This window comes from Sporisorium graminicola, chromosome SGRAM_7, assembly GCF_005498985.1.
Source record: "Sporisorium graminicola strain CBS 10092 chromosome SGRAM_7, whole genome shotgun sequence".
Classification (NCBI taxonomy): Eukaryota; Fungi; Basidiomycota; class Ustilaginomycetes; order Ustilaginales; family Ustilaginaceae; genus Sporisorium; species Sporisorium graminicola.
In genome coordinates, this window is record NC_043737.1 from 29535 (window position 1) to 50849 (window position 21315).

General features: G+C 57.2%; 6 protein-coding genes across 6 annotated transcripts; 2 read left to right on the top strand and 4 right to left on the bottom strand.

Annotated features, from left to right (window-relative positions):
* Positions 1–27: 27 nt before the first annotated feature.
* On the bottom strand, positions 28–1488 carry EX895_005472 (uncharacterized protein; the record flags this gene model as incomplete). The annotated part of the gene is made up of 1 exon (XM_029886064.1): positions 28–1488. The coding sequence occupies one exon, from the start codon at positions 1486–1488 to the stop codon at positions 28–30; it is 1461 nt and encodes a 486-aa protein (XP_029737295.1).
* A 751-nt stretch (positions 1489–2239) lies between these two features.
* On the bottom strand, positions 2240–3302 carry EX895_005473 (uncharacterized protein; the record flags this gene model as incomplete). The annotated part of the gene is made up of 2 exons (XM_029886065.1): positions 2240–2920; positions 3015–3302. The coding sequence occupies 2 exons, from the start codon at positions 3300–3302 to the stop codon at positions 2240–2242; spliced, it is 969 nt and encodes a 322-aa protein (XP_029737296.1).
* A 1079-nt stretch (positions 3303–4381) lies between these two features.
* Positions 4382–5892, bottom strand: EX895_005474 (uncharacterized protein; the record flags this gene model as incomplete). Its single annotated transcript, XM_029886066.1, has 2 exons — positions 4382–5680; positions 5785–5892. The coding sequence occupies 2 exons, from the start codon at positions 5890–5892 to the stop codon at positions 4382–4384; spliced, it is 1407 nt and encodes a 468-aa protein (XP_029737297.1).
* Positions 5893–6785: 893 nt separating this feature from the next.
* Positions 6786–8987, top strand: EX895_005475 (uncharacterized protein; the record flags this gene model as incomplete). The annotated part of the gene is made up of 1 exon (XM_029886067.1): positions 6786–8987. One exon carries the CDS (start codon positions 6786–6788, stop codon positions 8985–8987), a length of 2202 nt encoding a protein of 733 aa, XP_029737298.1.
* A 2989-nt stretch (positions 8988–11976) lies between these two features.
* EX895_005476 (uncharacterized protein) lies at positions 11977–13776 on the top strand (the record flags this gene model as incomplete). Its single annotated transcript, XM_029886068.1, has 1 exon — positions 11977–13776. The coding sequence occupies one exon, from the start codon at positions 11977–11979 to the stop codon at positions 13774–13776; it is 1800 nt and encodes a 599-aa protein (XP_029737299.1).
* Positions 13777–14120: 344 nt separating this feature from the next.
* Positions 14121–20894, bottom strand: EX895_005477 (uncharacterized protein; the record flags this gene model as incomplete). Its single annotated transcript, XM_029886069.1, has 1 exon — positions 14121–20894. One exon carries the CDS (start codon positions 20892–20894, stop codon positions 14121–14123), a length of 6774 nt encoding a protein of 2257 aa, XP_029737300.1.
* Positions 20895–21315: the final 421 nt, after the last annotated feature.

Sequence of the window (21315 nt, forward strand, 5' to 3'; positions counted from 1 at the left end):
AACCATCTGTCCCTTCGCAGCGCTACGTTATAGGTAGCAGTTGTTCCAGTTGCCACCAGCCTGCGCGAAAGCCTGACTCGCAACAAAGTCGGTCAGCCTGCACAAGCCCGCGGCAGCATGCTTCCTCCCCTGCACATTCACACTGCACTGCTTCAGCCCGGTCAGCGGCAGCACAGCGTCGTTCAACACCACGCGCACATACTTGTCGCGCTTGTTCTCGCACGTCAGGCGCTCCACCTCGATGCGCGCGCCCATAGGCACGATGTGAGCCGCATTCCACAGCCTGTCCTTGTTGGGAGAGCTGGTGGATGGGTCCAGCTTCGTCTTGTCGTGCAGCAGGCCCATGACGGCGATGGCCGAGGCGAGCTGCGTGTCGTGGGTAAAGTCGAGGTAGACGGGCAGTTTGAGCGGAAACGTCTGGTTGTGCGCGTCGAGCGTGGTGTTGGTCGAGGTGTGGTCGTCGACGGGCGTGTCGGTGAGGCGGGCGAGCAGCTCGTTGACCCAGCCGACGCTCCATGCCCTGCCGAGGGGCCCGCCGTATCCTGCATTCGCATACTGCTGCACATCCTGGCCGTACGAGTAGAGCTGCCATTCACGCAACGTGAACACGGCACAGAACGGCGACAAATGCCCCAGGTAGGCCGACTGGAAGGGACATGCGTTCTGCATGGCCTGCACGTCGGACGTGGTGAGATTCAATCTGGGTAGGGCTCGCTGGAGCCTCTGCACTACAGGCGGGAGCCAGACCTTGTTCCAGGCGGCAAAAGCGTCGTCTGACGAAGTGTCGTTGTTCGAGTACGGACACGTCCCAACGGCGAGCGAGTCGTTGAACGTCTTGACGCTATCCGGCAGCGTCAGGAGCGGAGCAGCCAGGCGTTGTCGCCAGTCGAGACCCATGAAGCCTTGCGAGAACGCCCAGCTGGTCACATTGACTCGGCTCTGGTCCGTCGTCCTGACAAACACGGGCAGAGTCTGGTTGACGGGTGCATTGAACCAGTCCTTGTGGCCCAGCAAGTGTCCGTACTTGTTCTTGAAGCGATACCCGCTAGCATGCGCATCCTCCTCACCGTACGCAGTGAGAAGCTCGGGCGTGACAGCCTCGTAGTTTTCTTCAAGCCGCGACAAGAACTCGAGCTCCGGGTGAACCTCTCCATCTCCGATACTGAACTTGGCCTGCGCATCGTCGCTATTGCTCGCATTGACCAGCTTTGAGATCATCGTAGCGATACCCGAGCCAACACCTTTGGAGGGACCGCGAAAGTCGTGCCGCATCATGAGGTTGACTTGGTCGACTTGACACCCTGGGAAGAGCTGGCTGTCGATCCCGTAGCGCCCAGCATCGCCGTTAGGGACGTAGAACGACCATCCGCCAAAGTTGGTCAGGACTCTAGGATCGACCGGTTGGCCAGACTGGGTGCTGGGCCAGAGCGAGGAGCCGTACCCCAACGTGCTCGCGAGGGCAAGCAGTGCCGGCTTGAGTTGGACCATTTGTCTCTGCGCCTGTCTTTCTTGACAGTGTTTTGAATCAAATCGAATGGATCGAAAGATGTCTGAGGAGGAGAACAAATGATGGCTCTCATACAAGACCGCATGAGTTTAAGTACGATCCGCTTCAAGCGAGATAGCATCAAGCTTCCAAACGAGAAGAAACGCCACGATGAGCGATCCTCGTCGGCTCGGTTACACATCGGCCGCCGCGGCCGCCGCCGAAGCGTCTGTCGGGGTAATGATCGGTCGTTCGGTTTCGGCGGCGTAGAATGTCACAGTCACAGTCACAGATGGCCGGCACGTTTTGCAACTACACGTTGCCGAACCTTGCTATACTTGCTTCCGACCGCATGGTCTGTTCGGCGGGGCTAGCTGCCTATGTGCTGCAGGGAGCATTCAATGCGGCGGAAAAACGTGCTGCTCCTTCACCGGTAGTGGAACGTGGACTGGCTGGCACATTTGCACAGTGGTCCAGCGTCTTTTGCCGACACTGTAGGATTTCTTTTCCCCTTTTTGGGCTGCAGGGAAAAGGCATCAGAGCAGCTGTCCAGCTTGGCCAACGACCGTCGACAGAGCTCTCACTAGCTTCGTTCAGGCAATCTCTTCAGGTACAACACCAGGCTGGCGAGGCGAGATCCGCCCGCTTTTGGTTTTCATCACACGGTCTGTGTTCATTCGACAATTTCTGCTGAGGCACATGCGTTATTGCACAGGTCAGAGAGGATTAGGTTGTACCGGTGGCAGATGGCCTCTAAGCGGAAGTGTAGGTGAACCTGACAAAGATGGGTGTGTGATCGGAGAGAGGATTGCCTTCCGAGTCGGTGAACTCTTCGCCGAGATACTGCCAGTCACTCGGGTGCAGGGTCACATTGCTGCTGCTCTTGTAGAAGACCTTGTCCACCACCTCGCAGTTTGTCGTCGTCGGGATCGGATCGGCACACAGCAACGCCTCGTCCGTCGACGCTGGAGCCTCCCCACCACGTACCAGCTCCACCCAGGTATCGGTCAGCTTCGTCTGCCTCAGAAAATCCACCAGACCGTCCTTAGGGCGCGTGTACCTGCTGTTGGTGTCGCCCATGACGATTACCGCGCGGCCCGCGGCGTCGGAGCGGCTGGCGATAGCCGCGGCCACCTGCGCAAAGTTGGACATACGCGCGGCCGAGTCGCCGTCGTCTGAGCCCGCGTCCGTGTGCAGATTGAACACGTCCACCTCGCCTCCCGTGGGCAGCTGCACCGTGACCACCGTGTACCCCTTGGGCGTGAGACAGTCGCCCTCGTTGAGGTTGCACTTGCTCCACTTGACCCGCTCGAGGTCTTTGAAGGGCAGAGTGCTGAGCGTGTTCAGCCCGGATCCGAACGGGACGCCGCCAGAGGTGGGCGTGCGGTAAGGGTGCTCGTCGTTGTTGTAGATGTAGGCGTGGTAGTTGAAGTCCTGTCCGCGGTCATGGGTAGAACGGGACAAGATTGGAGAGTCAGATTCGAACTTTGCAACATACTTTGCGTTGCTATTGTGAGAAGCAACTCACCTCTTGAAGGTTGATTAGGTCATAGTTGTATTCCGAAAGCTTTTGCCCAATCTCGACCGAGTTGGCCTTCTTGTCACCTTCGCCGTTTCCGTTCAAGATGGCGGGCAGGCCAGCAACATTCATGGTGACAGCGGTAAGGCTAGCCGTCGAGGTAGGTGCGCCTGAAACCAGCAAGGCCAGCTTCAAGACCGAAGCCAGCAGCATCAGAGACGAGTTGCGCATGGTTACGGATGCTCTGCTGGAAGTGTCGTTGGGGATTTGGTCCTTGATGAGGAGGGCTCGGAACATCGCTTGTTCTGCCCAAGCTGCCTCCTCATATACGCTTTGCTTCCTTTAGCCCGGTCTCGCTGTGTGAGCATTTAGACTGGGGATAGTGTTTGCTGTGATCCGTCGACTTCGAAGCGGAACAAGGCGTTCTAAGCTACCACATGCTTCAGGAGCCCGGCACAGCATGATCCGTGACAACGTGTGCCCAACACGATGCAAGGTTCTACAGTCTTTCCCCCGCGTCCGCGTGGATGTTTGGAACAGCAGCCTCCGAAGGTTTCGCTAATCCAGAACCGAGAACCGAATACCGAGCTTACGGCCAGACCGACTCGCCAGAGAGCTTGACGAGACCGATTGGGTTCAACACCATCCGAAAAGCGAGGAGAGATGGGGGCTGCATGATGCGGTGCATTCACGCATTAGCGCGTTCTGTGAATTGTGAAAAAAGCATGTCGCTTGCGCACCGACCATGCTGTAAGCCTACAAGCGAGTGTTGGCAAGGTGAACCCCAGAGAAGGCTTGGCACACGTTGATCATGATCTCAACCCGCTCACTCGGACCACGTGCCCAGCCTTCCCTTGGAACAAATTTCCGCGGAAAGGCTCTGCCATCGTAGAGTGGAGCTCCGACGAACGTGCCTGTGTCCGTGACTGGTCCACTAGCGTTACGTGCAGTCGTGCTGTGCTCCCCAGACTGCTATGCCGCTGTTTTGCGTTTCACGAACAGGCCAGCTTTGCAAGCAAAAGAGATTTCAGAAGTACGCGACATCTGCAAGGTTGCAAAGCCAGCCTTTGACACAGCTCGGTGAAGATCGACGACGGCTGAGCATTCTGTCATATGATCAAGGTGCTTGTGTCGAGCGGACAACACTATCAGCAGTGAATAGAGGAGCGGCGTTCAACCACATGGTCAGCAGGCGGGGACACCACAGGCGCAGATCCGCGGAATCGACCGTCGGAATCGGAGAAAAGAGTCAATCAAGATCGAGCGTCGAGCGTCGAGCCCAGGGTCAGGATTCGAAGATTTGGTGACAAAGAGAAGAAGCAAGATTTGTCGCAGACAGTCAGCGCACTGAAACCAAGATCAATCGATCGTTCTGATCAAGAAAGCGCTCGCTCGCTGGAAATGCTCACCAAGAATTCGCAGAAAGCATCTTGCTCGTCCTCGAGTGCGGCTTGCGCTGCCCCAGCGCCTCCGGCTCCACCTGGCACTGGCGTGCGTCGATACTTTGGCATCATGAACTGGAAGCTAATGAGACCGGCCTCGTCCATCCTGAGCGAGGTCTTGATCGAGGATCGCAGCACCGTCATGGTGCGTGAGAGCAGCGTGAAATCGTACCACTGTTCGCTACTGCCAGGAAGGGCGAGAAACTTTTCAATCACGCCGGTAGGGTCAGCGGATGACAGACTGGCTGGAAACTCCATTTCGGACGATCCTGTGTCCGAGATGGCTTTGAATCGGAGCATGCTCGTGGACGTGCTCGTGTCGATGCCTCGTGCCGCCCTTGAGGTTTCGGCACGCTCATTATATTCATCCGCCGATGCAGAATGAGGCGAGGTCATGAGGATGGAGAGCTTCTTGCAGGAAGCATCGATCTCTGCAAATGCGGACTGCATGAGCTCGGACCCCACAATGACTTGGGCGACCATGTTGCGCGGATCGAAGACCATATCTGTGAGGAAGCTAGGCTCGTAGGTGGATATTGACACACGAGTGAGCACGTTTGCTTCTTGCTCGAGCTCGAGAACGAGTGGATGACCGTGGCCTTGGTAGTTGAGCCTCATTCGCGTAGACTTGGCAGCTGCCGAGAAGGCATTTCGATCCAAGCCGCGTTCAACGGACGCGCCTCGGTCAGCGCCATATGGATCTGCCGTTCCGTCACGCGTTCGGTGATAACCTCGCCCGTTCGAGGATGCAGCGCCGTGATCTGGCCGAGATCCTGAATGGCTGCTGGAGTTACTGTGAGGTCGGGAAGGTCCGACGCCGCCAAAGATGTTGAGACAAGAGATCCAGGTTTGAAGATTAACCTCGAACGATACGCTGTCGGGCTCGTCGCCCCCTCTGCCAGCATCTTGATCGAATGTATCTTCATCCTCGTTACGACGCGCACGCTTGCGAGTCGGTTCTGCTGTTGATTGGGATCCGGTGTGGCTCCGGCCATCCTCTTGATCGGAAGAGGACTCTGAAGTTTGCGAAATGTTGTTTCGGCCTTGTTTGGCGCTGGATTTTGAGCGCTTCTGAGACCGCCGACAACTGGAAGAAGCATACGCATTGGTGAAAGACTTTTGAAACCGGTATGAGTCAAACATGTGTGAGTAGAGGTAGGCATGTGCCTGGAGGGTGCGGTTGAGCTCAGTGACGATCTCCAAGCCTGAGCTCGATGCTATTACGACGGCATGCTGTTTTCGTTGTCGACCGGAGAGAGAGACAAACGCACAGGTAGCGTCGGTGGTCAGCGCGTCGATCAGGGCAAGAGAGCAACGCGGACGAGCAGGCCACTTACGGTTTGAATGGCGACCGACTTGAGCAGATTGGCGAGACCCGTAACATCAGAGAGGGTGGCGGTCAGTGTCATGCCAGACGCAGCCTCCGTCGGTGCTTCGACTGGCATTTTGATCGATTTCTTATGATGAGAAGGTCTTGGTGTTGAGGACTGAGGATGAGCGACATCTCGTGCAAAGAGTGGTCTGAGCCACCGACAACTCAGCCAAAGAAGCTCGAGCCGCGTTCGACCTTGGACCCTTGAAATTGAAATATCAGCGACTATTTCTCGACCTCGTTTTTTGCTGACTTCTATTTCTTCTTACCCTTTCTTTTTCCATGACATTCACCAGCAAGCATGTTGGCACCTTCGCAACAGGTGATGGTCTCAAGTCACTCTCGACGGCATTCTCCTGGATCAATTCGTTTTTGACATCGAATTGGGTTACGTATGGAAGAGTGCCATAGGATGGTTGCTGTGGACGACCTGTGGGAGAGAAAGTCTTGCCTAGCACCGCTTCTCCAGGTTATCCAAGAAAGACCCTGCATGATTTCTTGGCTCGATTTTTCTGTGGTGACGATGTTGGCTGCTTGCGCTGCTTAGCATCAGCATTACGTTAAGCGAGCCACTCCACTACGGAGAAGCGCAAAATGCTGCAGCACGTTGGACCTTAGCGTGGCCAAGTCGAGGAAACCACGATTCTGCCGTTTTGAGCCAGTGCCCCCCCCCCCCTCCTCCTCCCCTTCCTCACCACGCTCATTGTACGGCCATCCAGACTGCCATCCGGACGCTCTCTCCGCCTGCTTGGCTCTAGCTCAAGCCACTCTCCTCTCAACAAGGGCCGCAGTGCTGTCTCTGCTCACCGTCGGCTCGGCCGCGCTGCAAATCACCCTCCTTGGCTGGCTAGCACGCCTCTGCTCGTCTTCTGGTGACAGCAAGTGAGAATCGGACCAAGAATATCGGAACGTTCCCGAATCCAAATCATTCTCTTCTCATAGACTACGATAGATGTAGTTCACGAGATGCCACGCTCGTTTCTCGCTCAGCTCGCCGGTGCCGCAGTGGATACACTCAGCTTGTCGACGCTCGCTTGGACTGTAGTGGTAGCTTTGCTCCTCTTCTGCATACCCTCAGCTAGAGCTCGCTTTGTAGATGCCCTCTGTTACGCGTACGTCGCCATCTTTCATCGGCCCTTCCGCTCCTCGCCCACCGACTTCCTCTTTTCGGGGTACGCAGCACCACTGCCTGTCACTAACTCGACATGGTCACGCCTACAAGCTTCCACCGCGCTCAAGTGGCGTGCGCAACGGGGAGGCCTTCGACACGAGAAGCAGATCGACTGGAGTCAGAACGAGGTGGTCCAGCACGGTGACATGATAGAGGCTTGGGACCGCGTTGTTGAGTGGGATCAACGATGCTTGCACCCTCACAAGCTCGAGCAGTTGCGTAGCGTTGGTGATCCACTTGCCGACAAGGCTCTCGAACAGGTCGAAAGATCGCCTCTGCATTCCGACCGGAAGCATGCCTCGACGGATACGTTGCGCAAGATCTACGATCAAGCATCAGTACAGTACACGACTTCGTCAGATCAGCTGGATTGTCTAACATTTTGGAAAGCTATCGACCGTCGACCGCCGCCTGGTGCAGGCGCTCTCGGCTTGGACTGGTATGAGTCGCACTATGGCAAAGACGCAGTCAACTCGCTCCCGCACTGGCCACAATACCCTTCCACAAACAAGCAAGAGCCATTTGCCACCCTGCCTATTTGGACGCCACACGACGCCACCTCTATAGATGCTACGACAAAGTCGGCAGAGCTTCAAGCCGAGGCCGAAGTCATCCGCAGAGGCCAGGATGCCTTTTATCGCTACGCTGGCCCCATGCTCACAGTGCTTCTGCATTTCAGCCTGGCTGGAGGCTTTGCATCGCCGAGGATCACGCAAGTGCTCAAACAGACTGCCTATCTCGTCCCCACCGCTAATGCCAAGCGCGGTCGAGATTCCAAGCCGTCGAACACTCCAACCCTGCCTACCGTAGAAGAGCTGCGAGAAACTTTCAAGATGGACAAAGCGCGAGCCGATCGCACGTGGAATCGTCTGTTGGAGACCACGCAGTTTGTCTTGGATGTCGTCGAGAAAGCCGATAGCCTCACGCCGCCTAGCATCGCGGCTTTGTCAGCGCCTGGATCCGATACAGTGCAAGGTAATGCGCCTCTCGCACCTCCCGAGGTCGGAGGTGACGGCTGGCAGTCGGCGGTACGCGTACGGCTTCTTCATACTAACGTACGACATCGCGTGCTCAAGCTTGTCGAAAGAGGTAGCAACGGTTCTTTGGATACCAATGGTGACGTTTATGATCTGGACAAAAACGGCATTCCGATCAATCAGGAAGACATGCTCGGAACGCTGTGTGCGTTCGCGTCAGCACCGCTCGCCATGTTGCAGAGGATTGGGGTCAGTCCAAGTGCACAAGAACGCAAAGACTACATTGCGCTCTGGAGGCACATCGGCTTCTATATGGGCATTGAGCCTGCACTCTTACGTTGTGCATTTGCCGATGCTCAGGCTGCGGATCGTACGCTGTGGTGCACTGTACTGCATCTGTTTAGCCAGGTCGAGGTGCTGAATGGCCATCTGGGTGGTCATTCGCAGCCAATAATGCAAGGCCCCACCATCCCCGTGCTCATAGCATGTGCCGATCGGCCGCCGTTCCACACACCGCTTTCGGCGCATGTAGCCATCTCGCGCCGTCTGTTGGGCAAGTCTCTGGCGGATTCGCTCGCCTTGCCAGCCTCTTCAGCCAGACGCGAAGTATTGAGCGACATTGCGTTCCTAGGTATGCAAGTGCCTATACTGTTCGGCCGCTTCTATCCACGACGGAGGTGGGAGAGGCGCCGGCTCGAACTGGCCCGACCACTGCTGCGACGACTCATCGTGTTTAGCTTTGGCAACAAACGCACCAGGTTCGAGATGCCGTCGTCATCGAAAGAACAATCGCACAAGGCGCAAGGTGAAGGTGAGCGAGAAAGGGTCAACGTCGAGACCCAGTCGAGCGAGCATCTCACTGTGCCAGAGGACAAGAAACACATGATGCGACTGGCCCGCGAGTGGCGCTGGCTCATGCGTGAGATGGTTGCGGTTTTGGTTCTGTTGGCCAGCACACCGATTGCTTTTTCTGTTTACGCTTACCTCACCCTCAGATCTGGACGAGGGTCCTCTTTATAGACTCAACGCAAGCCTCTCTTCCAAGCAGCACTGCTGCGTCTGGGTGTGTGTGTGTGTTGTAGGATCGTATTCGATATCCATCGAACTGCTTAGACTTGATCGTATCATACAATTTAATAAATACAACGTTAGTTCCAGCTAACACGGATTGGCCGGTTGGCCCAATGGTAAGGCGTCTGACTACGAAAATTTCCCCCTGGGAAATTGGCTAATCAGGAGATTCTGGGTTCGAGCCCCAGGCTGGTCATATTCTCTTTTTCTTTCCTTCCCCTTTTTTGAGCTTCTTCTACTGCATTGTCTCGAAAAGAATAATTATTTTACATCCGTGTAATTTGAGAAGCCAGGAAAGTTTGGGACTGAGCAGCCATGCTCGGACTAGGTCTGGCGACTAGTGGAGCGAGGGCGTCAAGAGGCCATCGTGTGGAAAAACGGATGTGACCTTGCAGCGGAGCGAGGTGAAGCGAGGAGGTTCTATCTCGCCAAGGAAGGATGCAAGCGATCCGACGGAGGACCTTGCTGTGGTACGTTACAGGATGCACTCACTACTCGGGCGGTTCGCGACGATCAGGCCAGAGCAAGGGAATGGCGGTGCGGACCAGGCACTGCGTACAGTACTGTACAAGTCGTTCCGCTGCGTGGCTGCCAAGAAAGTGTGACTTTGGGAAATGTGCCGTGTGTTGTTCTGGGCAAGGCCAACGGTACAAGGTCCAGGCTTTGTTCGAATCAGAGGGGCCTAGAGGCTGTTTCAACAGCAAACTGCCGATAGGCTGGCAAAGCAGGCAAAGCAGGGAGCCATTGCATCCTAGTCCGAACGAGAGCATCGGCCAGCATACTTTACAAGCTTTGAATCCTCGTAGAGTAGCTCCTTCAAGGCGCATTCCATTCCAACGATACACCTGAGACAAGGGCCAAACCAATAAAAGAGAAACTTAGGGTTGTCCTTTTGTTTTTGGTTTCAGGCCATCGGTAGAAGTGCAGAAAAAAACCAACCCACGCGAGGCATTCAACCAAATCGCATTTTCATGCGCAAGCCCCCCCCCCCCCCCCGTCTGTTCCGCTGCTTCGGCAGCCGAGGAGCAATTGAGATCGTCGGTCGGCCCGCCTGGCCGACGATGGGCGCCGGTCCTTCTGCACTGTCCAAGTGGCGGAGAGAGAGAGCAAAGGAAACCAGCGGTGGGTCGCTCGCAGTTACCCCAAAAAAGAAGGGAGGAGACGGAACTGTGGATAAAGAGAGCCGAGTTGCATATGTGAAAGTGAAACACTACTACTTACTGTACGGGGTTTTCGGGCAAGAATGCGACAAAGAGCGGGCCAAACGAACGCCTGTACGAGCGGTACAAGCGATGAAGCTCGGCGGGCAACTGGGACTTGCTCGACATGTTTCGGAGCTGCGTCCGGAACCGAGCCAGATTCGGTCGTGTCTTGCATGTTGAATGTTGTGAGCAGTTAGTGTGTGCTCCTGCCTCAAGCGCACCGCGCGGTTTCGATTTGGGTTTTCTCGGGTCGCGGTAAATGACGGTTTGCAACCTGCAATTGGACGATAGGCTCAGCACAACGAATCTGTGCCTATGTGGCCTAGCAGATTGCAGCAACCCAGAGAAAGGCAACGCAGCATATATTTTTCAGGCACAAGCTGCTGCTGCTACAGCTAGATGCTGCTTGCATGATGGCAAACTCCGAATGCTTCGAGAAAAGGGCTTTTATTGCGAATTGGCAGCATGGCTTTCTTTCTATAATACTGTACAGTCTGTACTGTACAGTGCAGTACTCTGCTTGCCCGTCGACCCGGGCTGCGAAAGTATAGATATTAAAATAATGGAAATTGAGCGATTTCCTTCGTTCGGTCTGGATTATCGACCAGTTTCTCGAGTGCACGCACGCACGCACGCCCACGCCCTGTTCCGCTGGCTTGAAAACGAGTTCGGTTACTGGCGTTTGCATCATCGGGTCTTCGCTTTTTCTTTGGTTCCATGCGAGCCGTTATACCATTTTTTACACACGTTTTTTTGATAATATTCTCTTCTCTGTGCTCGCGCGGTTCCAAAGCAATGCATGGCTCGGCGGCTGTACGTCGATGCAGCAATGCGTCGTGTCGATTGCTCGGGTCGGTTCATCCCTTTTCAACCCGTTGATGCCTCGCCCCTGCCTCTCTCCCTTCTCTCACCCTCTCTTTCCTCTCTTGTAGGTCCAAATCCCGGTACGACAGCCTTCTGGGCGCGACCCTATGCCCGCCATCATTCTTCTGTGAAGGGCGATTCGTATGGAAGCGTCCAACCTGCATGCCCCAATCTTGGTTGTCGTCTCCGACCTCGTCTGTCCCACGAAAAGACGGCAAGCCAAACCTTCAAGTGTGCCGCCGCCGCTCATGCTGCCCTGGTTCGCCGCACACGCCCCCCTCTTGCGTCGAGCAGCCTGATACAACCGCTGTCTTTCTACGGCATCCAGCTTTGAGCCAACTGCATCTGCGACCTGCACCTCTTGTTTATCGGCAGTGTCACACTAGAGCCTGCATGTATGCAGCTGCAACTCTACCTCGCAATCCTCGCAAGCCCTCGGCCCTACTTCTTCCACCCTCTCTCTTAAAGCGGCGCTGTCTCTCCAGAGATTCTTCGAAACGACTTCCTTTGCTTCTTCTCCCACTACCTTTCAGGCCTCTCACAACCCAATCGTAACCAGCTTTTCTCTTCACCTCGGATCTCCGAGCCGTACGCCATCGACACCTGGTTCCGAGCGACTTGACCACCACCGTCAGGCTCCTCTCCGACGTAATCGGCGACCTTGACCGCGGCGTCAGCTGGGATCTTGCAAAGATGCAAGCATAATTAATCTTGCCCTCCCTTCGCCATCACACATCTACTACTATTCGAGAATCTCCGTATCACCCCCAGGCGCCCCCAACTTCTACCCACGTCGCTGCCCTCACGAGCTCGGCTACCCTTGCCGAATCTGGACGCAGCCGCCGAGACCTCTGTGCTCCTCTCCGCTTCAGATGGTGGCGGCTCTGCCGGTCGAGATCGTCGACCTCATCCTTCGCCAATCCCTTCACAACGATCAGCATTATCCTGCACGCACCTCGTACCTCTCTAAACCCCTTCGCAAATCTGAATCGCCTATTGACGTTCAGCAAGCTGCTACTGTCAGCGCGCTATCGCGGCGCTACCGAGACGTCTTCCAGCCGCACCTGTATCGCCATGTTACCCTCTCCACCGCTCGTGCACTCCAGCGATTCGCACACACCATCGCCTCCCGCCCAGAGCTGGGGACAAACGTCCGATCGCTCTTGATCCTGTGTGCAGACGATGCTGAACCCAGTCGCACCAGCACCAGCGGCAGGGAAACTCAGACGGTAGCGGACGAGATTTTGTCAGCGTGCACTGGAGCGACCCACCTGCTGCTATCGTGTGACCAGTTCGGGGAGCTTTCAAGGGGGCTCTACAAGCTGTGTCGCCCGACCGACTTGACTCTGGTCAATGTGACACAGGTGGATGACTTGTTGGGTCTCATCACACGCCATCGCGATCTCACCGCGGTTACGCTGCAGAACGATCCTCGCATCCGCGCCATCCTAGCCTCCTCCTCTTCCACTTCCATCACCGCAGCAAGTCAGCTCCTCGACGCTTCCTCGTCGTCAGCGTCGGTACTGACGACAGAGCAGGCAGCGCTCGCACCGCGCGCCGAGCAGCACTCGCTCACGCATCTACACCTCGTCCACTTTGACGCACGCCTGCTGCACCGCCTCGTGACGCTGTCTTCGCTCACGCATGTTGTGCTCACACATCCGCACGTACCGGAGCGCCGCCCGGGTGCGCCTGGGCTCGCGGTGGTGCCACGATCGCACCTCATGCTGCTGCTCGCTTCGGGCAATGTTGCGCGCGTCGTCGTTCGCGCTGACCTCCCGACATGCATCAGGATCATGGACGAGATCGCACCCATAGATGATCGCAAGCTTGTCTTTCGTCCGATACGATCCGAGGGAGATGGTCTGGCATGGCAGCAGCAGCTGCAGCGCATGCAGGGGAGAGAAGAGAGTGTTGCGCGGCTAGGGAGCGAGATCAGTGCGCTGTACGATTCCATGGCGACGAGCGAGGTGGATCTGCTCGCCGAGTTTCATGCCAGACTAGTGCGACCGGCGAGGGGGACGGCGTCGCCAGCGTCGTCGGCGGAAGAACCGGATACCAGCCGCGGCTCGTCCGGGCGCACGGGTCGGTCGTCGGACAGCTCGGGGCCAGGTACCAGCACCAGCGGCAGCGGTAGCGGCAGTGGCTCGACTGGCTCGGGCGAGGACGATCTCGCAGAACCACCCGGGCATTCGCGCCAGCAGCAGCAGCAGCAGCACGACGATCCATCCACTGATGACGAATCTTACGGGTCGCAACACTCCGACAACCCACCCCCACCAATACCCACCACCAGCGCCACCGGCGCTACCACTGCGCCACCGCTCAACATCCCCATCGAAGAGCTGCTCCGATCGGAACGCTTCACACCCGCGGGGCTCCCCGGTCCGCGCCCCGCCGCCTCGTCGCACACCAGCAGCGGCACGGGGCAGACCAGCAGCGCCTCGCATCGTACAAACCCCGCCAGACGCAGAGGCTTTACCTCCAGGACAAGAACAACACTAACGACTACAGCGTTTGCGCTGCGCAAGACGGATCTCAGAGGCGCAACGCAGCGCAACATCGATGTGTGTACCGCGCTGTACGATGCGCTGCTTGCTGAGGCTGCTGCTGCTGGTGGCAGTGGTGGTGGTGGCGCTGCTGCTGCGCACACGCAGATGGGCGTCTGGTGAGCGAGGTTCTCATGGTCATCGTCATGCCTGTTGTCACCTTGTCTGTACATTGTCACCTTTCTGTTTGTTTATACTCTACTGCTGCCTCTTTAATCTCGTCCCACATCCTGGCTGTCCTTCCATTCGCAATCTTAAGTTAACTTAGACCCTGACTCGACGTTGACTTGTGGTTCATACTCGACTTGCGCTGTCACACTTGCGTCTCACAAACGACACCACCTTCATCCCACAGCGGAGCAGGGTTAGAGTTGCAAACTTGGATTCCTAAACAACCACAACCAACATGACCAAGTCAAGTTAAAGGTACGTTGCGACACTTGCCGCTTTCTCTAACTTAACCTAACTTAGGTCAGGTACGACTGCAAACTCTCGCCAAGAGCCGCCTCGATCTCGCTCCTGAACTCGTTTGCATACGCGACAATCGACTCGTCGTCGTCCTCGAGGAGCTCGGACAGCTGCGCGATCGTCTCTGGCACCAATGCGAGCAGGTGGTCCTTCTGGGCAGCCCACATGTGCGTCAGCAGCTGGGTGGCCACTTCGCGCACGGCGCGGCTGTTGGTCGCACGCGTCGCGGACGCGCGCTGCAGCAGCGCAGAGTTGAACTGCTTGAGCGTCGCTTCGTCGTTGACGTTCTTGAGCAGTCCAACGACGACGGGCGACACGATGGCGACAAACTCGCCCGCCTCGACGAACTTGGGCTTGGACCCGCCGCTGGCGGAGGCGGAGAGCAGGTTCAGCTGGTCCAGGACCGGAGCGATGACCTTGGCGACGCGCGTGGGGTTCCAGAAGATGCCCTCGTCGTGTTTCGCCGAAAGCTGGATCGAGCGGACGACTTGGTCCCATAGCTCGCGCTGCATCGTGTTCTGCTGCCCGCTGGAACCGCCCCGCTTGCTCCATCCGCCCAGCAGATCAATTACTTGGTCTAGCAACACAGCGTAGTACGACGACACCAAGCTGCGCAGCGTCTCGGACAACGCGTTGAACGTCTTGAACAGCACAATCTGTCGAGCCACAATTCCTCCATCCTCGGCCTCCGGCGAATCTGCATCATCGTCATCGACAAGGTCCAGCACAGCCCAGTCAAACATGCGCATGAACAGCGGGCGGAACGACGCCTCGTTGAGCTTGAGCACCATGCGCATGAACGGCAGCGTGACAAGGCTCGATTCGATGCGACCGATCGAGGCTGGCGAGAGGCCAGCGTTCGCAGAGCCGAGGCTGGAGCGTCGAAGATCGAGAGCACGCAGTAAGAAGCGGTACACCAGCTTGTACGTGGCGCTGATGGCTTCGCGGTCGCTCTGGCGAAGCGCTCGGCCGAGGAACTCGGAGATGCCCACCAGACGCTCCGCTTTCCTATCTGCGTCCTCTTTGGTCGAGACGAGCTCTTCATCCCACACTCTGAACGTGGCTTCGAATAGCTCCTTGGCTGCCGTCTTGCGGACGAGCGTCGAGAGAAGCAGGTTGAGCGATCGCTCGCTAGCAGTCGAAGAACCACTGGCGCTCGACATGGCCTTCTTCAGCTCGGGCGAGATCGACATGCGGATGATCTGCGGCACGTACGACGTCATGAACGTCGAAACGGAGCCGAACAGACCCGTGATCGTGTCCAGTGCGCCAGTTCGAAGCGAAGAGACGTTCGAGTTGACGCCGTTCACAGCAATAACGGTCTTCTCAGCTTCGGCCTCGTCGTTGTCGGTCGCAGCGGCAGCAACCGAAGCAGACCGCGTGATGATGGACAAGCAGAACGGCACGAGCGAGGCAATGTGCGGAATGAGACGCGGTCCCAACTTGGTCGTGAGGCGACGCGAGATCGAGAAGACGCTGAGGCGTGCTGCTGACGGCACGGCACGCGATCCCTCCTCTGCTTCAATGCCGGCCTTGCCCAGCTTGACGAGGACCGGAAGCGTGGAAGCCAGTGCTCCATGCTCAGCAGGCCGAGCCGACGACGACACGGTCTTGAGAGCGTCCAAAGCTGCTTGACGGAGAGACTCGGCATCGCTGCCGCCGTGTGAGGCGGTCAGAGAGGCCTGAATAACCTCGATAGCGGCTTTGACAATTGTAGGCGTGTAAGCGGCAACGGTTGCGCGATCGGCGGAGGCTGGGTCCATCGCAGCAACGCGGCTGGCGAAAAGAGAGAACCCGCTCGTCTTGCGTGCAACGTCTCCGTCTTCGACCAGACTCGACACAACAGCCAACACGTTGTCGACGGGCGCAAACGGCATCGCACTGCCCAGCACTTCGAGAGCAAGACCCGCCACGGCAGAATGGCTCGACATCGTCCTCGCCACCGTCTCGAGAGCAAGTCGAATGAAAGTTTCCAGCTCTGGACCCACCTGGCTGGCCGGCATGCCGTCCATCTGCTCTGCGAAGGCCTTCGACTTGAGCACCTGGCGAATGAGCATGATGAGTGCCTGAATCTGTCGCAGCGGCTCTGACTCGTGATCGACGTGCTCCTTGTCGAGACGACCGGCACGGTCGAGGAAAACGAGTTCGCTGAGCGAGTCGGTCTCGTCGCGGTGGGTCCAGATTCGCAACACCTCTTCCCAGACCTGGTGCAGTACGCGGATCTGCACCATGGCAGAGTGAGGCGACACGACGGCAAGAGGAAGCTGCAGCGTCTGCTCGGCATCGCTCCGAGGCTGCTTGACGATCTTGTGCGCTGATCGGTCGACCAGCAACATGGCCACGGCAGCGGCAAAGTCGTCGGCGCCCAAAATGTCGACCAGGAGTCGGAAGAACATTTGCCTTCGGTGACGAGGGACGTGCGCAGCGGCATCGGTGAAGATACGCACAAACGCCCTCGCTTCGCAAAGCAATGCAAACTTGCTCTGCTGAGCCGCATCGCCCGCCTTAAACGAGCTGACCAAGGCAGGCACGATGCTTTGAAGCACCTTCTCGACGACCGAAAAACTGAAAGCGTCGTCGCGCTGCAAGACCGTAGAGCCGACAAAGGTGAAGATGGGCATGACGTTGTGCAGCACCGTCTCGGGAGCGATGCTGGCGATCTTGGAGAGGAGCAACAACGCGTGCTGGAAGCTCTGCGGGTTGTTCGAAGACTTGATGACACTGACGATGATGTCGGCACGCAGAGCCTGGGTGATCTCGGCAGGAATGGCCGCGGCCGACTTGGGCAGAATGCCGACCAGCTTCTCGATGCAAGACATGGAAAGCTGCATCGTCTGTTCGGCATTGGTGGCCAGCTGACCCGAATGCAGATCGACAGCAACACGCAGCACCTCAAAGAGCTCGTACAGCAAAGCACCCGAGCACACAAGCTTGCTGCCCACAGCCGATTCCAACACGGCGACAAGCACAGCGCAGGTACGCTTCATGGTCTCGTCGGAGCCAAGCGAAGTGCGTGCTCGCTTCGCCTCGGGGCCGCTGAGAGCTTTGAAGGTGATGGTCTCGCGCAACTCGGACAGAACAGCGATCAAGATGGCAGAGTCGACCTGGAGCTCGCGCAGAGCAGATGCGACTTCGGGAGAGGCTGGCAGCGAAGGGTCGGCAACGATGCTGGCCAGGTGCATGTAGCTCTCCTTCCGCATGATGGGTGGCAGAGCACCGAAAAGACCCGCCTTGTCCAGTGCTCTGACGGCGGCTTTCTGCAGCTGTCGCTTGCCATCTTTGCCCTCCACCGCCTTCAGGAAAAGGGCCCAAGCACCGCTCGAAGCCTCTTCGACGACCGAGCGACAGCTCTGATCATATGATGCAAACAGGAGCTCCAGGTACAGCTCACGCTCGTCGTTGCTGCGGAAGCCCGTGGTAGTCGAGGCGACATTGCCCTCGACAACGCCACGGATGAGCGGCAGCAACATCTCGAGCTTAGCTGCGTTGCTGACCGCGGCAAGCGACTGCAACAGCACGAGACGAGTGGGAAGAGAGTCGATGCAGAGAATGTGAGAGATGACGAAGCAGATCATGCCATGCTTGTGTGCAACTTCCTTGCGCCCGTCCTGACGCCCGATTTGAAGAATCTCGCCGTGCAGCTGAGGGAGCAGCGTGGCATCATTTCGGAAGGCCGACTTGCGCTCAACGAGCTGCTCGAGATAGTGAGCAAGTGAGACGAGGTCGATGTACTGCATCGGGTCCGACGCTGCAGCGCCGTGGAACGACTCGTAGCCAAAAATGTCGAGCTCTTTAGCTCTCTTCTTTGACCCCTTGGCAAGTTCGGCGGCGTGGTTACAGATGATGAGGATACGTTCGAGGCATGACATAGCGGCAAGGCGGATGGCAGCCTCTGCATCAACCAAGGCGGCAAGCAGAAGCGGCACCACAACCTGGAAATCCTTGGGCTCTTGCTGAGCAATGGCTGCGGTTTGGGCCTGCAGGTAGGCATCGGCATGACGCAGAGCCGCGAGTCGCACAGCAACACTGTGTGGAGCCACGGTGTTGGTCCAAATGGATGCGAGGAAGGGCAGGCTGGAATCACCGACCCTGAAGAGCAGCACTTGCAGCAGCAACTTGGGCAGCGAGGCGGGCAGCGGGGACGTGTTGACGTGTGTGTACAGGGTTGAGAGAAGTGTCTTTGCATGCTTCACCTTCGCCGACACCTGCGAAGTCAAAAAGGTATCAAAGGCAGGAACATCGACACGACGAACGAGCTGGATAAAGAGGTAGTTTACCAGAAGAGCCGCACTCTGTTCGGAAGCAGCTTGCTCAAAAAGTGTGTCGAGCTGCTTGATGTGCTGCGGCGCTTGCATCGTGTCTTCAAGGTTGAAAGCCGACAGCTGCTTGAGATGCTCGGCAGTGAGGGCACCGCTTATGGAGAGCGAGGGCAACACGACGCTTCGCAGAGTGGTAGTAGCAAGCGACACCAGGTCGTCGCCTGCAACTTTGTCCGAGAGATGGATCAAAGACATCAGAGCAAGATCGCGCGAGGCAGCATCACTCATTCCGCTGTTGCTGTGCGACGAGTGTGCAGCCGAAGTCAAGAACTCGACCCAGTCCTTGCGGTCTTCTTGAGAGATGGAGGCGAGGTAAGTGGCCACTGCCTCTGCAATGGCATCGTTGGTGTTGGCAGGATCCTTGGAGTTGGCGACAGACGATGCGATCGAGCTCAGCAGATCGTTGGAGCTACTGCTTGAAGGGAGGAGCTTGACGGCTGAAGTTGCAAGGGCAAGGCGAGATGGACCGTGGAGCAAGAAGGGCCAAACTGCTCGTCGAGCAACATGGTCCCTGGCGTCAGCATGCTCCTTCAAGTACGGTTTGAGAAGGAAGGAAAGATGCTGGTCAAAGCGGTCGACAGGAATGTGATCCTCGTCCAGAGCCTCTGCAACCATGGTCAGAAGAGTTCGCTGATCGAAGGCTTCGAGAAGCGCAGCGGGCTGCGAGTAGAGGACCTGCAGGACCTCAACGGAGGAGTCTTGAATACGTGCATGAAGAGCCTCTCGCACCATGGAATCGTGAGGCGAAACACGTCCCTCCTTGACATCCTTGTACAGCTGTTTGAGAGCGAGGGAACGCTGCGATGCTTCAGCAGAGTGGATCGAGAGCCAAAGAATGTCGGATTGGCCTTGTCCATCGACGCTACCGTTTGAAGCTTGATCAAGGGAAGTGCCGGACTCAATCGCAAGCACCGCCTGGACGGTCTGCCAGATAGCGGCGATCTGCGCCTCGGACTGATCCTTTCGTGTGCAGTTGCGCAGAGCCGTATCAAACACGTGCGGCTTGCGGCTTCGCATGGTGTGCAAGACACGCAGGCGGTTCTTGTGTGCTTCGCGGACCGTGTCGTTGCCAAAATGAGCTTCGAATGCGGTTTCTGGAGCCTGCGAAGAGCCAGCTTGAGCGCCGAGACGAAGACGCAAAAGCAGTTCGGTAGTCTGGGTGCAGAGCTCGTCGTGCACAGCTTGTCCTCGCAAGAGGGAGCCGATGAGGTCGGCCGAAGCGCCGTGCGAGAGGCGAGCAGTCAGAGCTGAGATGAAGTGAGTCAAAAAGGCGCGGCCGTCGTATGACTTGGAAAGGTTGACGATGGAGCTGCCAGTCTCGGCAGAAGAGACAAGCAGAGCCGCCAAGCTGTCAGGGATGAGTCGATCGGTGGAGGTAGACTGCGCTGAAAGGGGGTCCGCAGTCACACTAGCGCAGGCGCAGAGAGCAAAGGCACAGGCGATGAGCGCGCGATGGATAGCGGCGCTGACGTTGGAGGTAGACAGGAGCTTTGCCAAGCTGGTTAAGATGCCTTGAATAGCCTCCTTGCTGAGAGGGAACGACTGTGCGATAGTGCAGAGCAGCATCAGACCTCCGATCTGCGCATCCTGGCCAAGCGAAGCTGTACCTGCTACCCTGACTGCCGATGGAAGAAGCACGGTAAGAATCGCCTGTGCGTCTGCTGCGCGCGTCTTTGCTGATTTCTTCGAGTTGCTGGTGGATTTGGAGAGACCGGCGACTTGTTGGTTGTCGTCCAAGCGCGACCGAGCGGCGCACACTTGAACCAAGGTCGAAGTCCAAAAGTTGACGAGCGTACGATGCGGAGCGACTTGAAGGCGAGACGAGACATCGTTGGCAATGAGGCCCGAGACCCAGCGCAGTAAGTCCAAGCTGGCGGTGGTCGTGGCGGGTGCGAGGATTGCTGCGTGCAAGACGCCGGCTGGAAGAGGACTGGCGGTCTTTTTGACGGAGAGAAGAAACTGGAGGTGGGGTTTGCCGTCGAGCTTGCAGATCGAGAGCATGCGTGCGAATTGCTGAGTGTCGTGGTATGGCAAGAAGACGGCCAGCACATCTTCGACGCTAAACTCGTGGATGCGGAAACGTCGGACGAGCCACTCGAGGCACTTGGAGGCACCTTTGGAGAGAAGGAAGGGAGACGCGAGGTGAAGGAACTCCTTGACCGCCTTGTCGATAGCGTCGTTTTCTTCCTTTGGCAGCATCAGACGATCCGTTCCTCTGCTTTCGTCTCCAAAGAGGAGCGACGACTGTGGCCATTTCTGCAGGGATGCATCCTCAGCAGAGAGCTCGGTCCATCCGCTGGCACCAAGTGCATGAACGGTGAAGAGGTCCTGCTGCGCCGCAGTTTTGGGCGGGAAGAGATACGAGGTGTGCTTGACAAGAGACGCTGACGAAGTGAGTCGCTCGGCGTTGTGCGATCGCACGTTGGCCAGCTGCGCAGCCAAAGATGAAGTCATCTTTACGAGCGGCGAATCCGAAACACAAGGACGAGCAGTCGGTAATCAGAAGCTTTACTGTGTCGTCAGCAGCATTCCTACCCTTTCCTAGTGTCGGATGATTTGCCGAGAGAGAGAAAAAGCTGGTGGAAGCCGATTCTGTGGTGGTGAGTCGTAGTGAAAGCAACTTGATGGCTCGACTTTCTTCGTCAGAAGTCTCTCAGCCTCAGCCTCAGGATCGACTCTGAAACTTTTGCTTCGAACCCTTCTCAAAGAGAGGAAGAAGAAAAGAAAAAAAAATTGGAAATAGAAATCCGGCTAGGCTCCGATATCCGAGTTGTGCTGCTTGACTTCAACTCCACATTCATCCTTCTCGTGCGAGATCCCATTCACCGCAATGGAATCCCGGCCAGCCTCCCACACCTTTCTTCAAAACCGGACG